This window comes from Pseudorca crassidens, chromosome 9 (genome assembly GCF_039906515.1).
Source record: "Pseudorca crassidens isolate mPseCra1 chromosome 9, mPseCra1.hap1, whole genome shotgun sequence".
Classification (NCBI taxonomy): domain Eukaryota; kingdom Metazoa; phylum Chordata; class Mammalia; order Artiodactyla; family Delphinidae; genus Pseudorca; species Pseudorca crassidens.
Window position 1 is genome coordinate 46,310,799 of NC_090304.1, and position 15,986 is coordinate 46,326,784.

At 33.6% G+C, this 15,986-nt stretch overlaps 1 protein-coding gene across 1 annotated transcript in view; it reads left to right on the forward strand.

The window, feature by feature from the left end:
- TMEM41B (transmembrane protein 41B) overlaps positions 1-15,728 on the forward strand; it is a 30,563-nt gene extending 14,835 nt beyond the window's left edge. Inside the window, exons 4-8 of the mRNA XM_067749947.1 lie at positions 1,051-1,179; positions 9,820-9,913; positions 10,559-10,663; positions 11,805-11,943; positions 13,370-15,728. Of these exons, the coding sequence (XP_067606048.1) occupies positions 1,051-1,179; positions 9,820-9,913; positions 10,559-10,663; positions 11,805-11,943; positions 13,370-13,539 (637 nt within the window). The 3' untranslated portion in view covers positions 13,540-15,728. The remainder of the gene's footprint in view (positions 1-1,050; positions 1,180-9,819; positions 9,914-10,558; positions 10,664-11,804; positions 11,944-13,369) is intronic.
- The last annotated feature ends 258 nt before the right edge of the window (positions 15,729-15,986 follow it).

Sequence of the window (15,986 nt, forward strand, 5' to 3'; positions counted from 1 at the left end):
TGAAATTTTATAGTTAAACTTATTTTTATTTTAATACTTTGATTTCTTACGTGAATGTAAATGCCTTTGGGAGGACAGCATGTTATATTGTTATGTTAATATTAGTATCATTGAATTTTAGATCTTTTCTCTTTTTAATCAAAGGAGTAGGAAATAAAGAGCTGACTGAAGGAGGGAAAGAATATAGAGTGTAGATTAAGGTTGTTTTGGATCCCAATCTGCTCTAAGAAATATAACACTTTCGTATAATAATATGCTGTTATAAATCTTTTATATTCTGCCTATTTCTTTCGGTGTGTGTATATGTGTGAGATGCATGCACACGCCTATAAAGAGCTTTTTTAAGCTTTTAAATTTATAAATGAGAAAACCCATTTTAGTTCACCTGCTATTTTTATAGGACTTAAACAACATTCTATCATTGTTTTGCAAGGTTAGTTAAATTTCATCATGTAAACAAATGGGTACAATAAATGGGTACAATATACATTAAACACAAAGATGATTATTTGGGGCTTTTATAAACAGAACATTCAGTTCCAAACAAGGCACCAAATATAAAGTAAAATTAATAGAAAGTGACAAGTGTTTTAAGTTTTTATCTGAACTTTGAGCTGGGATATTCAAGAAAAGATGTGAACTGTAAATTCATTGAAATTTTTACTTAATTTCAGTTGTAATTGGTTATTGACTTCAGTTTATCATGAGGATTACCCAAAATGATGTTCAGTATGTTTTAGATATGCTAACATCAGTGGTTCATTTCTTAATTCAAAATTTACTCCAGTGTTTGAGCAAATGCTTTTTAACCTTTAGTTGGGGTCATCCTGAATTTTCAAATGGATTACATATCTCATGAAATTATATTAAAACATTAAAAAACAAATAATTTATAGACTTTGAACTTAAATTTTGTGAATTTATGCTTAGCATATTACAGATCAAGGCATCAAATCATTTTGGATAGAACTTCATGTTTTGAACTTGACTTTGATATGAATTATCTTGGCAAATCTCTATTTAAAATTTTTTTTCACTTTATTTCTTTAGAGAAGAAAGAATGAATATGAAGGTTCCCAGAGATATGGATGATGCCAAGGCTCTAGGAAAAGTTTTATCCAAATATAAGGACACCTTTTATGTTCAAGTACTTGTAGCTTATTTTGCTACATATATTTTGTATCCTTTTAACTGAAGAATGTTTTCTAGTTTTGTTTAAGAAAAAGGTTTTAAAAGATCTGCTGCTCAGTTATACGTAACTATTTTTCCTTTTAAAAATTTTTAATGCAGTATAACCTTAAATAAAATATTGAAAAATGAGAATGAAAAAATTCTCACTTTAATCCTTTCTCTTCATGTCAGTTGTCATTTCTGAATATTTATTACCAGTTTTTCTATTTTCTGCTTATTTCAGTTATAAACTTTTTTTCTTTCCTTTGTATTATTCAAGATAATCATTTTATTTAGGATTATTTTATTAGTTAATTGATTGTCTTAATTTAAATAATAATTTTGAATTAATAATCACCATACCATAAATTTAAAAAAATTCCCTTAGGTTTGAAGATATAATTTGTATTTAATTTTTACTTTTCTAGATGTTGTGTTATGAATCATTTGCTCATGATTTTTTTCTTCCATTTGATGGTTTTCTTGGTAAAAAATCCTATGAGAGTAACTAGTCATGTAAAGGATATGAATTTTTTTTTTTTTACAGTTCTTAGTATGTATTTCTTTGTTTTATATAGAAATATATGTTGTATTTTAACTAGGCAGGAAAATTGCTTTTCTTTCTACATATTTTCAAACTGCCTATGCAACTGGTGATTAGCCTTCCAATTTGTGGACGTTAATTTCTAATTTTTGTATCTTTTATTCTAATCCAACGTATTTTCCAAATCTTCTCAGTTAATGAAAGACATTAACTCTTTTTTTTTTTTAAACATCTTTATTGGAGTATAATTGCTTTACAGTGTTGTGTTAGTTTCTGCTGTATAACAAAGTGAATCAGCTATATGTATACAAATATCCCCATATCCTCCCTCTTGTGTCTCCTTCTCACCCTCCCTATCCCACCCCTCTAGGTGGTCACAAAGCATGGAGCTGATCTCCCTGTGCTATGCAGCTGCTTCCCACTAGCTATCTATTTTACATTTGGTAGTGTATATATGTCAATGCCACTCTCTCACTTCGTCCCAGCTTACCCTTCCCCCTCCCTGTGTCCTCAAGTCCATTCTCTACGTCTGCATCTTTTTAATTTATTTAATTAATTAATTTATTTATGGCTGTGTTGGGTCTTCATTGCTATGCGCAGGCTTTTTCTAGTTGTGGCGAGTGGGGGCTACTTTTCCTTGTGGTGTGCAGGTTTCTTATTGCAGTGGCTTCTCTTGTGGAACATGGGCTCTAGGTATGCGGGCTTCAGTAGTTGTGGCATGTGGGCTCAGTAGTTGTAGCTTGCGGGCTGTAGAGCGCAGGCTCAGTAGTTGTGGTGCACGGGCTTAGCTGCCCCACAGCATGTGGGATCTTCCCGGACCAGGGCTTAAACCAGTGTCCCCTGCATTGGCAGGCGGATTCTTAACCACTGCACCACCAGGGAAGTCTCTGCATCTGCATCTTTATTCCTGTCCTGCCCCTAGGTTCATCAGAACATTTTTTTTTTTAAGATTCCATATATATGTGTTCGCATACGGTATTTGTTTTTCTCTTTCTGACTTACTTCACTCTGTATGATAAACTCTAGGTCCATCCACCTCACCAAATAACTCAATTTCATTTCTTTTTATGGCTGAGTAATATTCCATTGTATATATGTGCCACATCTTCTTTATCCATTCATCTGTCGATGAACACTTAGGTTGCTTCCATGTCCTGACTATTGTAAATAGTGCTGCAGTGAATATTGTGGTACATGACTCTTCTTGAATTATGGTTTTCTCAGGGTATATGCCCAGTAGTGGGATTGCTGGGTCGTATGGTAGTTCTATTTTTAGTTTTTTAAGGAACCTCTATTCTGTTCTCCATAGTGGTTGTATCAATTTACATTCCCCCCAACAGTGCAAGAGGGTTCCCTTTTCTCTACACCCTTTCCAGCATTTATTGTTTGTAGATTTTTTGATGATGGCCATTCTGGCTGGTGTGAGGTGATATCTCATTGTAGTTTTGATTTGCATTTCTCTAGTGATTAGTGATGTTGAACATCCTTTCATGTGTTTGTTGGCAATCTGTATATCTTCTTTGGAGAAATGTCGGCATTAACTCTTGATGTTGTAAAGGTAATCATTTTCCTTTTCCAAATCAGCTTTCTGAAAGGCATATTAATTATTTTGTTAATTCTCTCAAAATATTTCTATTCTTGCTTCCTCTCTTATTTCCTGAATTTCTTTTGGTTTTTTGGACTTTTCAGCTAAAATTTTTTTCTCATAAAATTCAATAGCATTTTATTTTCTTGGATTTTTATTGGATTAGATATTATGTATTTAACATATAGATGTTCCTGTATTTACCTCCTTATGCAGATGTTTTGAGTGTATACTTAAAACACATTGGACCAGTTATTCCTGGCATAAACAACTTAGTGACAAGTACGGTTATAATAGCTTTTGCTGCTAATACAAACATTACTCCTTTACCCAACTGGTGAAGATAACATTTATATTTAGGTAGTGTGCTATGTGTGGGCACTTTGTCATTATCCTCCCTATTTATTAGAAAAATTCAAATTTGGGGGTAATTTGAAGAATGATTATTATGCACCTGTCTTTCCACAGTTCTTTGGAACAGTTATTTGTAAGGTAATTTAATTATATACTGACTGTTCTAAGAAATTCACACCTGCTGCCTTTTCCTACTTCCCATTTCATCACTTATCTGTAAAAACCAAAGTGTTAGGCTTGTAGGTTATTTTGCATTTATAAACTTTAACCATAAAAAATATTTTCCCCAGGGCTTCCCTGGTGGCGCAGTGGTTGGGAGTCCGCCTGCCGATGCAGGGGACAAGGGTTCGTGCCCCGGTCCGGGAGGATCCCACATGCCGCAGAGCGGCTGGGCCCGTGAGCCATGGCCGCTGAGCCTGTGCGTCCAGAGCCTGTGCGTCCGGAGCCTGTGCTCCGCAGTGGGAGGGGTCGCAGCAGTGAGAGGCCTGCGTACCATTAAAAAAAAAAATTTTCCCCAAATAAGAAACATTTGGTTCAGCCCTTTCATTTGTCTTTTGTAAGGTTTTTGTGAACATTTTGTGAATGAGGCATATAGTTTCTATTTACTTTGGAAAGTCATCTTTTTCTGCCCCATTTTGCCCCCTAGCTTTGGAAGGATTCATAGCTGAGGGATAAAGGGGATACCCATCCACAGGGCCAGAGAGCCAGTTAGCATAAGTGAATCTAGATCATCTATGGCAGAATAAATGTTGTAGCCTAGTTGTCTTAATATCCATATGTAAATTAGTAGGAAAAAAGAAAGTGACTTGTAGAAAGTGAATTAAAAGTATAGGAATAGGGACTTCCCTGGTGGTGCAGTGGTTAAGACTCCACGCTCTCAGTGCAGGAGGCCCGGGATTGATTCCTGGTCGGGGAACTGGCTCCCACATGCATGCAACAACTAAGACCCAGCACAACCAAATAAATTAATTAAATAAATATTTTTTTTAAAAAAAAGATAGGAATAGGTTTATTATTATAAAATACATTTGGTTTAAATTTTTCAATTTTAAATGAATCATTGGTTAATATTGTCAATTCAGCAGGTTTTATTGCATATGGTTACTATTTGCTTAATAATTAAGGTATTGTAGTGATTCTGCATTGTTTTAGATTTTTAAAAAATTAATTTATTATTTATTTTTGGCTGCATTGGGTCTTTTGCTTTGCACGTCTTTCTCTAATTGCGGCAAGCGGGGGCTACTCTTCATTGCTGTGGCTTCTCTTGTTGTGGAGCTTGGGCTCTAGGCATGTGGGCTTCAGTAATTGTGGCACGTGGGCTCAGTAGTTGTGGCTTGTGGGCTCTAGAGTGCAGGCTCAGTAGTTGTGGCGCACCGGCTTAGTTGCTCCATGGCATGTGGGATCTTCCCGGACTAGGGATCAAACCTGTGTCCCCTGCATTGGCAGGTGGATTCTTAACCACTGCACTACCAGGGAAGCCCCTGTTTTAGATTTTTTATAGGATAATTTGTTAAATCTATATATTTTCTTATAATTTTCTGTTTATTTTACACTCTGGAATCTTAAGCTCTGAGTGTTAAAAAGGTACTTTTTAAACTCAGTGAACAAAAGAGAAGACTTATCTTTGGGCGTATAATAAGTACAGCGCTCATTAATAGAAGTATAATGTGAGCTACATGCAGCTTAAAAATTTTCTAGTTAGCACATTAAGGAAAGTGAGAATAAATTAATTTTAATTAATTTTAATACATTTTACTTGAACTGAAATGTCAAAGATATCATTTCAACATGAAACCACATAAAAATTATTACTATTTCACATTCTTTTTTTTGTACCAATTCTTTAAAATGTGTATATTTCACACTCATAGCACATCTCAGTTCAGACCTGGCACATTTTAGTGTCTCTTCCCCACAGCCACATGTAGCTAGTAGCCATTGTATTCAGCAGTGCAGTACTAGTACTTTCATTGGTAATACCTATTTCAAACTCTTGTATGTTAATTACTTTTTACATTATAATTACTTATTTTAACTTTAGCTTTCATCCATTTAACCAGAAAGTACTAATTATATACTAAGTACAATCTAGTGTTTTAAGCATTCAAAACCAAAACAACTATTTCCATCTGGAATAATGGGAATTATGGGTAGAGATACGGTATAGTCATTCTAGACAAAGCAAGTCTAGATCAGAGCTTATAAGCACAGGGCATGGTTAGGAAGTGATCAGTAGCCCAATTTTGTTGGTATATAGGATGTGAGAAGGGGAGGATTTGAGAAATAAGTTTAGGAAGGTAGGCTAGACATTGCACTCAGATTGTAGAGAAGTTTGAGTACAGGCTAAGGAATATAGAATATTGATTTGGTATTGGATAGTCGTTGAGGACTTTTGAGCTGTGGATGACAAAAGAAAGGATATTTTTAAAAACGAATAAAAATGTTTACCTATGGAGAGAGATGAAACAGGGATGGAAGTGAAACTTCTCTAAGTGTATTTTATTGTATAGATTTGACTTTAGAACCAAATAAATATTTCACGTAATTATAAAACCAATTAAATCAAATTGAAAAAAGAAACAGAAATGTTAAAAATCTAAAGTAACCTCACACCCGTTAGTAGGATGGCTACTAATCAAAAAGAAAAAAAAAACCAGAAAGTAACAAGTGTTGGTGAGGATATGAAGAAATTGAAATCCCTGTGCACTGTTGATGGGAGCATAAAATGGTTTGGCTGCTGTGAAAAACAATATGGCATTTCCTCAAAAAATTAAAAATAAGATTCAGCAGTCCCATTTCTGGGTGTATACCTGAAAGAATTGGAAGCAGGGTCTCAAGAGATACTTGCACACACATGTTTATAGCAGCATTATTCACAGTAGCCAAAAGGCGGAAACAACTCAAGTGTCCTTTAATGGATGAATGAAACAAAGTGTGGTATATACATACAATGGAATATTATTCAGCCTTAAAAAGGAAGGAAATTTTGAAACATATTACAACATGGATGAACTTTAAGGACATTATGCTAAGCAAACTAAGCCTATCACAAAGATATGCTATATGATTCCACTTACATGAAGTACCTAGAGTAGCCCAATTCATAGAGACTGAGAGTAAAAGGATGGTTGTCAGGGAGTTGGGGGAGGTGGGAGGGGGGAATGTTATTTAAGGGGTATAGAGTTTCAGTTTTGCAGGATGAGAAGAGTTCTGGAGATTGCTTGCACAACAGTGTGAAAGTACTTAATGTTATTGAACCATACACTTAAAAATGGTTAAGATGGTAAATTTTATGTTATGTATATTTTAACAAAATTTAAAAAAATTAAACAATCTAAAGCAAAATGAAACAAATTTAACAATATATTGAGTTGATGGGGATTTGACTATCTAGAAGAATTATTTCAAATTGTTTCCTTGAAAAAAGTAATTTGGCTGTGTGTCCCTTCTGGGATAAATCTTAAGGACAAAAGATTTGAAAGAAATCTTAAACTATTTTCAGTTGCTATATTGTTCTGAAATTTTAAAATATGTGATATTAATGTATCTAGTATATATATATACACACATGTGTATATATATATGTGTATATATATATACTTAATAGTATGTAAAGGAAATAGCTAATTATGTTTATGACATTAAGAACCAAGATTTTTCAGTGTTAGAGAAAAGAAATAAAAATCTATACAAAGCTGGAAAGTTAAGGTCAAATTATATCCCCATGCAGAGAGAATGGCTTTGTTAACACTATAAGGTAAATGACAGCGGAATGATATAGGTATAAGTATAACTGATTCACTTTGCTGTATAGCAGAAACTAACACAACATTGTGAATCAACTATACGCCAATAAAAATTAATTTTAAAAAAATGACAAAAGAACATATTAAACCACCCTAAGGGATACAATAGGCAAAGTTCAGAAATTGTTAAATCCTGCAAATGACCCAGTTTCTTCAACAAGACCAAAAAAAAGAACCAAACCTGTAGTTAAGTGCTGTGGAGAGCAAATACCATGTGTGGACCTTTTTTGTCCTGATTTGAACAAACCAGCTGTCCAAAAAAAAAAAAAATTAAGACTCTCTTGGGAATTGTGAGCACACACAATAGCTACTTATGATAGGAATTTTGGTTAATTAATCTCTGACAATGGTATTATAGTTGTGTTAAAAAGAAAAAGAATCCTTATCTTTTAAAGGTATTAATGTAGTTGTACATGTAATGATATGTCTTGGATTTGCTTCAATATAATCAAAGGTAAAGTATATAGAGAAAACCAGATTGGTTGTATATTAATTGTTGAAGCTGTATATGGGAATATAGGGCATCATAATACTAGTTTCTCTACTTTCATATGTGTTTGAGACTTTCCATTAAAAGATTCTAAAGAGCCCTGAAATAACTAAGTTTAAATTTTTAATGGAGGCATCCAGTAGACTGCTGGGAAATTTGAGACTGGTATTTGATTAGAAAAGTTGAATCAGAGATAGAGAATTCAAAGTTATCTATCATCTATCTATCTATCTATCTATCTATCTGTCACCATATGCTTGAAGCCATGTGTACATCCGTATACATGGAAATGACTGAATTTATCAAAGAAAAGTGAGAGATTAGCTAACAGAATGTTAGAGAAATCTCAGGTTTGAGGGTGAGGAGAAGAGAAAAACTAGAGAAGTAATGATCTGTAACACAGAAGAAAAATACAGTTCACTGGAGGTGAGTTTTACACTGAAGGATGTTTAATCCTATGCAAGGGTCAATAGAAAATTCTTACTGAGAAAAAGTCATTACTTTTGTCCAGGAGGGGGTTTCAGTAGAGTGAGGGATGGTTAAGCCAGGTTGCAAGGGAGGCAGTGAAGATGAGAGGCAGTAACTGGATAGGATACCTTGCTCAAGGAAAAGCCTAGGTTTTCTTTAGTGTGTAGGCATCTGAGTGGTTTTATACAGAAAGGATCTGTGCAAGAGCAAGAAGTTAAAGATAAAAGAACTCAGGAAGAAGGAGATTGAAATGAAAACAAGAGTAAAGTGGGAACTAGAGGAAAAAAGGAAGGATGGGTAAAGATAGAAATTTTAAAGTAGAAGGGAGAGATGTTGAAGGAATTCACTCAGTCTGTCTGACTTACAAGTAAATCACGTTATGGGTGATGCAGAGGTCCAGGCCAAAACTAGGAACTAGAGAGACGCAGGAAAAAAACATAATTCTGTTTTAAAAATAAGATTTGTGACTTTTACTATATTTTGTAACCCTTATTCTTTTTTAAATGAGTAGTAAGTTGAAGTAAATGTCCAAAAGTTAAATTAGAAATAGTAATTATTATACATTATATTGTACCTGTATTTCCATAGAAATCATGTTTCCTAAAAATATTTGAGAGTAAAAATCCAATGCATTAGGGGCTTCCCTGGTGGCACAGTGGTTAAGAATCCGCCTGCTAATGCAGGGGACCTGGGTTCAAGCCCTGGCCTGGGAAGATCCCCTATGCCACAGAGCAACTAAGCCCGTGCGCCACAACTACTGAGCCTGCACTATAGAGCCTGCGAGCCACAACTACTGAGCCCACGTGCCACAACTACTGAAGCCCGTGCGCCTAGAGCCCGTGCTCCACAACAAGAGAAGCCACCGCAATGAGAAGCCCGCACACTGCAACAAAGAGTGGCCCCCGCTCCCCACAACTAGAGGAAGCCTGCGCCCAGCAATGAAGACCCAATGCAGCCAAAAATAAATTTTTTTAAAAAAGAGCCTTTTTTAAAAAAAAAAAAAACCAGTGCATTAGAGAAGCATGTCATTTACAAGATTACTGAAGACTTCTGTTCTCTTTCTTTTTTTCTGCCCCGTGTCCCCCCCCCCCCCTTCCCCTGAAGTGCCCAGTTCCTCTCTATCTGGTACACATTCAGTATTTGTCTTTGTTTTCTCTTAGTAACACACTCTAATTAGCATTGATTTACGATAATGTTAGTAAATGGTTATAAAGGTGTTGCAGCTGTAGAATCATGTATTTTTTAAACTTTGGGTATAATTTTACTTTTTTTAAATACTGAAATATGGATATAATCTTATTAACATCTAATTTCTGTATTGATACTTTTTTTCTGGATTGTTGGATTTGTGGTTTAAAAATTCATTTAATTATGTTTTAATCCTTAACTTAGAAGTTAACAGCTTGCAAACATTTGCTATTCCAGGCTCTATATTTCTCAGTATACTCTCAGGGTTTCTTTATCCCTTTCCACTAGCCTTATTTCTTGTTTGTTTGGTAAGTATATAAAATGAAATCGGGAGACTAGAAAGAAATAACTTTAAATAGAATGATGGGAATGCAGATGGCATCCTAGTCCCACTAGTCTCTGGAAGCATAGACTTATTAGTTTTAAAAGGGGGTTAATGTTACAGTAATATCTGTTAAGTCCCTCCATAAGGAGATGTTATAGTTTGGCTTTTTCTAGAACAGGGTTATCATAGACTTAATTGCATTTATAGGCTCTGTTCTAGCCTTTGCTTTCTATACTGTTTTGTAATTCAAATAGTCCAAGAATGTTGGTGGGCCCAAGGAGTTAAGTCCCATGGCAGGAGGTAGTGTTTTCAAGCATAGGAATTGAAAAAATATTGCTCTTGAAGTTTTATTCATAGGCTAATGGCTAACATTAACTATTTGGATATAGTCACTAAGTTTAATCACAAGTGCCAGTTTGTTTTAGCTGGTCTCATTTTAGTTATAATTTGGTCAGAGAAAGGACTAGATCAGATGGGTTCTTCTGCTCTGCTCAAGAGATGTTACGCAGAGTATCCACCCCATACCCCAAAAGAAAGAAACTAGTTGAGGTTTGCCTTAGGTGAATATATATCCATGTGAATAAGATGGAAAAGTACAAAGTGCTTATGAGTTCTTGTTATTTTGTAGTGTTCTGGACTCGGTGCCTCATTCTGCTATATGCTCTCCTATTTAGTTGGGAGGCCAGTTGTCTATAAATACCTAACTGAGAAAGCAGTAAAATGGTCACAGCAGGTAAACATGTATTTTTAAATTATTTGATGTAATTCTTTGGCTACTTGGGGGGGTCAGTGTATAATATCTACATAAATTAACTCAGACTCAGGGCTTTGATAAAAATGATCTTTTGAAAATTAAGTGGTAGGCAAATAATGAATGTTAATAATTTCAAATATGATGTTTTTGTAACAGTCATCTTAATTCTTTATTCCTAATAACTTCAATCAGAGCACAGAAGTCAAAGTGTCAATGTAAAGGCATCCATATATTTAGACACCTCACCTGTTTTGTGTTGATGCAGGATGCTGTCAGTGGGTCTCTGAAAAACTTGTATCAGCCAACTCTTTTAATGCATTTCATCAGTGGGAAGAACTTATCTTCCGTTAGGGTCTCTGCAAAGACTAGCAGTGATAAATAGAAGGTCTACTGCCCAGGAAAGTCTAGCATAGTATTGCTAAGAATCTTATTCTTATAAAGAATCAGAAGAAGCAGACTATTAAATCAGAGGAATTTTAGAAATTTACCCCTTTGTTTTACAGGTTAGGAAATTAAGAGAAATTAAGCATTTTGTCCAAAATCATAATCACTATTTGTGTAGCAAGATCTAGGAAGTATAAACTGTAATCAGTGCTTTTATTTAGTCAGCTAAATGTTTCTATATGCTTGTTTAACCTCATTTATCAATGATGAATGAATTCACTCATGTGAAGTACATTAACATAAAGATTATCTGAATTTTTAATTGGAGGCCAGGTTTATTGATGTACTATACTAGCCCTTTATATTACAGGACGTTAAAGGCATTAAAAAGTTGGTCATTTGATATCTATCTTATATATAGTTATAAATTTAATTTTGCCTTTTTAGGTTTAAAATGTTGTTGAGCCATATTATCTAGGCTGATGTAGAGCCATCTTTAGTAGTATAACATTACACTCTAAGCACAATCTTAAAAACTTTCATCTGATGTTATTTAGCTCTAGTAATGAACATTTGATAAGCAGTTCATTGTCATTTTCAAGCTCCTTATTTGATCATTTCTGTTGGGTAAATGCTGAGCTATCAGGGATAAGAATTTGAAATAAGGTATTTTATAATCAGTTTATTTTCAGGCTTGGCTTTATCTTGATCCTAACTTGTTTCTTTCTTGTGACAGGTTGAACGTCATAGAGAGCATCTCATTAACTACATTATATTTTTGAGAATAACACCATTTCTGCCTAACTGGTTTATTAATATTACATCTCCTGTGATAAACGTGCCATTGAAAGTTTTTTTTATTGGCACTTTTCTAGGTAAGCCCTCTGGTTCATGCTGTGTTAGAACTCATTGTGTACATGTCTAGCAGTGTCCAGCTGGGCTAGATTTTGTGCTCTTTGCAGGCATGCCAGCACCATATATAACTGGTGGGCACAGAGCCTGGCCCATATAAATAGATGCTCGGAAATGTTTGTTGGATTGTGTTGATTTAAATTTTTTTTTTAAACAAGAGCACTCTCTGCTGGATATTTTTTTAATCATGTAGAATTAAGCAGGACTTTTTAACTCCATTCTCTCCCTCAGTGGAGAGGAAAAAAAAAATTTGAAGATGCCTTTTTTGAGTACTTTCTCCTTTGTCTTCTAATCAGGTACTGAAATACTGAACTTTAATTTTCAATAGAAAATTGATCCTATCTTTTTATTAACATAGAACTTATTATGGGCATTACTGAAAGTTTGAGGGAAAGCAAGGATGAACAAGAAGTTTCTTGCTTTCAAGGAGCTAACACTTAATTTTGAAATTAATCAGTGGGTATAAAGATTCATTTATATATTTGTGAATTCTGGTAGTTCTTTAGTAAGAGTATTCTGCTTTTCTTCCAAATTTAAGGTGAATTGTTTAGATACCAACAAAATGAGCAGATTCCTCAAGTATTGACTGTCTGTTAAAGCTTTACGATAATACTTAATTTTTTATTGCTATTTTTAGAAAAATTTGTAGACAGACTTAAAAATCTTAGCAGGTTCTCTATAAAAGTGGGAAAAAAATCTTAGCAGGGGTAATTTTGGATTTTGTAAAATAATATTACACTTATAGAATCAGAAGAGAGAATTTTGTACTGTCTCCTTATTTTACAGATGAAATACCTAGAGATAAAGTTAACTTCAGCTTTGGCTAAAGTAATTTTTCCAATTTGTTCTGGCTTTTAATAAAATGTGGCTGTTCCACCATGCTTTTGTATAAACTGCTCTTTTTACTCATATATTTTGAGTATCTTTCCATTTCTGAGTATCTCCTACCACTCATTTTTAAGTACACTCTATCAAGGGTGAATGACAATTTACTCAATCTTATTTTTGAAGACTTAGATTGTTTCCAGATTTTTATTATTATAATTCTTTGATGAGCATCCTTGAGACTAGATCTTTGTTCATATACATTAATATTTCCTAAAGTTGAAATTGGTGGATCATAGCACATTCATTTTTTAAGGCTGTTGATAAATTTTGTAAAATTATTTTCTGGAGACTTTCCTTGGGTTTTTAAATTCATTATCCTTAAGCGGTGATTATGAAAGACTGAATTCTTTATATGGAAATAAACTTGAGGGGCTTTAAATTAAATTAAAATTTTCCAATTGTAAATCACTATATTCTTAGAAGAAATTGTATACACACAGTATTTTAATTTTTAAAAATAATTGATTATTTTTTACCATATGTTTTTACTTTCTATTTTAGGTGTTGCACCTCCCTCTTTTGTAGCAATTAAGGCAGGAACAACATTGTACCAGCTTACAACAGCAGGGGAAGCTGTTTCCTGGAACTCAGTATTTGTTCTAATGATTTTGGCTCTTCTTTCTATTCTGCCAGCCATCTTCCAAAAAAAACTAAAGCAGAAATTTGAGTGAATAATCCTCTGCGTTTTAGTTTTCCTATCATCATCATCATCATCATCTCTCAGGATTGGCAGGTTTATGTGTTAAAATCACCTCTTCAGTAAATGAAACAGGAATTTGTAAAATAAAATTTCCTATCTGGTGGTTAAAATAATGTATTTAAGTGGCAAAGGAGAGAAGAAATAAAAATGGAAATTGGTATACCATGAAAAGTGCTGTCAGTAGTTATGATAGACATCTCCTAAATTACTATTCCAAGGCTATAGATAATAAATGCAGCAGCATAGTAGGAAATTCTTGACCCAACTGATTAACTCAATATATTTCATGAACTGGCCATAAATACTTACCCTTGACTTAATAATTTAATATTTTTCTCTCTATTCCATACTATAACTAAAATAGGAAAAGCAAATACAAAATTCAAAAGCAAAGATACAGTATTGCTGTTTTGACTAATGTCAGCCTTCTTTCAGAGCATAAACTTGAAAACTAAAGCTCAAAAGAGATTTACATTTTCTTCCTTTTTACCTTTGAGGTAGTAGACTTGTTTTGAAGTTGCATCTTAGTGGACTACTGAATTTGGAAAAGATATCAAGTTATATCTATTTAGTGAATTTTATTTTTGTCTTCTGTTCTAGATTATCATGGATTGGTCTGAAATTTAAAATTCTGACCAGTCTGTTTTCATCTGTTTCCTAGCTTTCAAAATATTTCCACTGTGCATATACAAAATGGCAATGACATGATAATTGTATCATATTGGTGTTGATAATTTATATTCAGATAATATTTTGTTACACAGTTCCCCTTTACTATCTCAAAAGGGTATCAAAAAAGCAAACATTCAAAGTATGCAGTTTTTAGATGTTAGATTAATTATGTTACTTTATTATTTTGAAACAAAAGCAGTGTCAGTACAGCACTCAAGTAGTTGAATATAGTTTATTTGTTCCAATGACTGTAAAATTTACCTCATTTATTTATTGGTCTGGTCATTAAAGTATGTATTATGTAATTATCCTTTTTTATGCATGATACATAAGAATGCCTTGTTTCATTTCTAGTGATGGCTTTTTTGTTTGGGGCTGCTTTTGATTAATGCAGTTTCCCTATTTAGGGTTTTTACTTTTTATATCAAAGTAAAATTAAATTCTCATATGGTAACTACTATTTAAATAGTCCTGGAAAAACTAAACAGCTTTTTGCTGCTTGCTTAACGGTAATAGCCTCGATCGCTTGATTCTAGGACATAGAGTAAAGTACTCTGTCAGTTTTACTTTCACCCAAGACTGTCATGTTGAAAAGTACTTTAGCTGTGGAAGAAATCCTTGTATGTTTTTATTGTGAGAGGTATGATCAGCCTCAAAGCCAGTTTCTACTACATAATGTGGACTGATTATTTTTTCTATTGCAGTATTAACAAATGGATTTATTGTAAATACAAAAAAATATATTAATTAATATACTATTCTTATGTCACCTGGACTTTTGTGTGAAATTATTTATTGTTATTTCTAGCAAGGTTTTCTTCCTTTCTTATTGACCAGAGACTGAGTGATAAAGCTTTTGTTATTTTTACAAACAAAACATAGCCTTTTTGGACAGAGCTCACTAAATATTACTGTATAAAATGTAATTGAGTAAATTTTTATCAGACTTTTAAAAATAAGAGTTTGGACTCAGGAGCAGCCTCACTATTCCATTATGTATATATTGTACTTACTCTATTCTCAGAGTATTTTCCCTATCCTTATCATTGATCCTGTCCCTTTGCTGATTATTTTTTCTGTTAGAAAACTGTAGTTGTCACTTAAGGTGAGATATATTTTCTTCTCCCAAGAGAATAGCCAGTCTTTCCACATTCATCATCATTGTCTGTCAAGAAAGAACCTTCAGCAGGCTGAACTCTAAATGCATTTGGTGGCCTATATTCATGGATTCACAGACTTGGCCTGATGCCAGATGTAGATTCAAGCTTCAGCCACATCTTGAAGACAGCTACATAGTAATAACCACCAGAGGGCAAGTATGTGTAGTGGGGAGGCGAGCAGGCTAACTAGGAAGTTGACACACTGAGACTGTTCACCTCTTAGTTAATGGCCTCTCTCTGGAGCTCTATTACTTTGAGTGTAATATTTCTAAAACACTTAATAAATGTAAATTAAAATGTAAGAATAAATTGTACTGAAAAACTTAAATGTAGCACTTGGGATTTATTTCATGGAAGTATTTGTATTTAAAAAAACTTTCACTGAATAAAAATATTCTTTTGAAATTCTGTGCACATTTTCACCTCTAAGAACAAAGAAATTGTTTTTTAAACCTTTTATTTTTATAGTTGGCTTTTGAGAATCTTAAGGCATTTAAAATTTAAATTGTAGAGGTAAGTAAGTACAGGTAAACATTTATTTAAGTATCTGTATATATAATTTCTCTATAAAGGAATTGATCTCAGA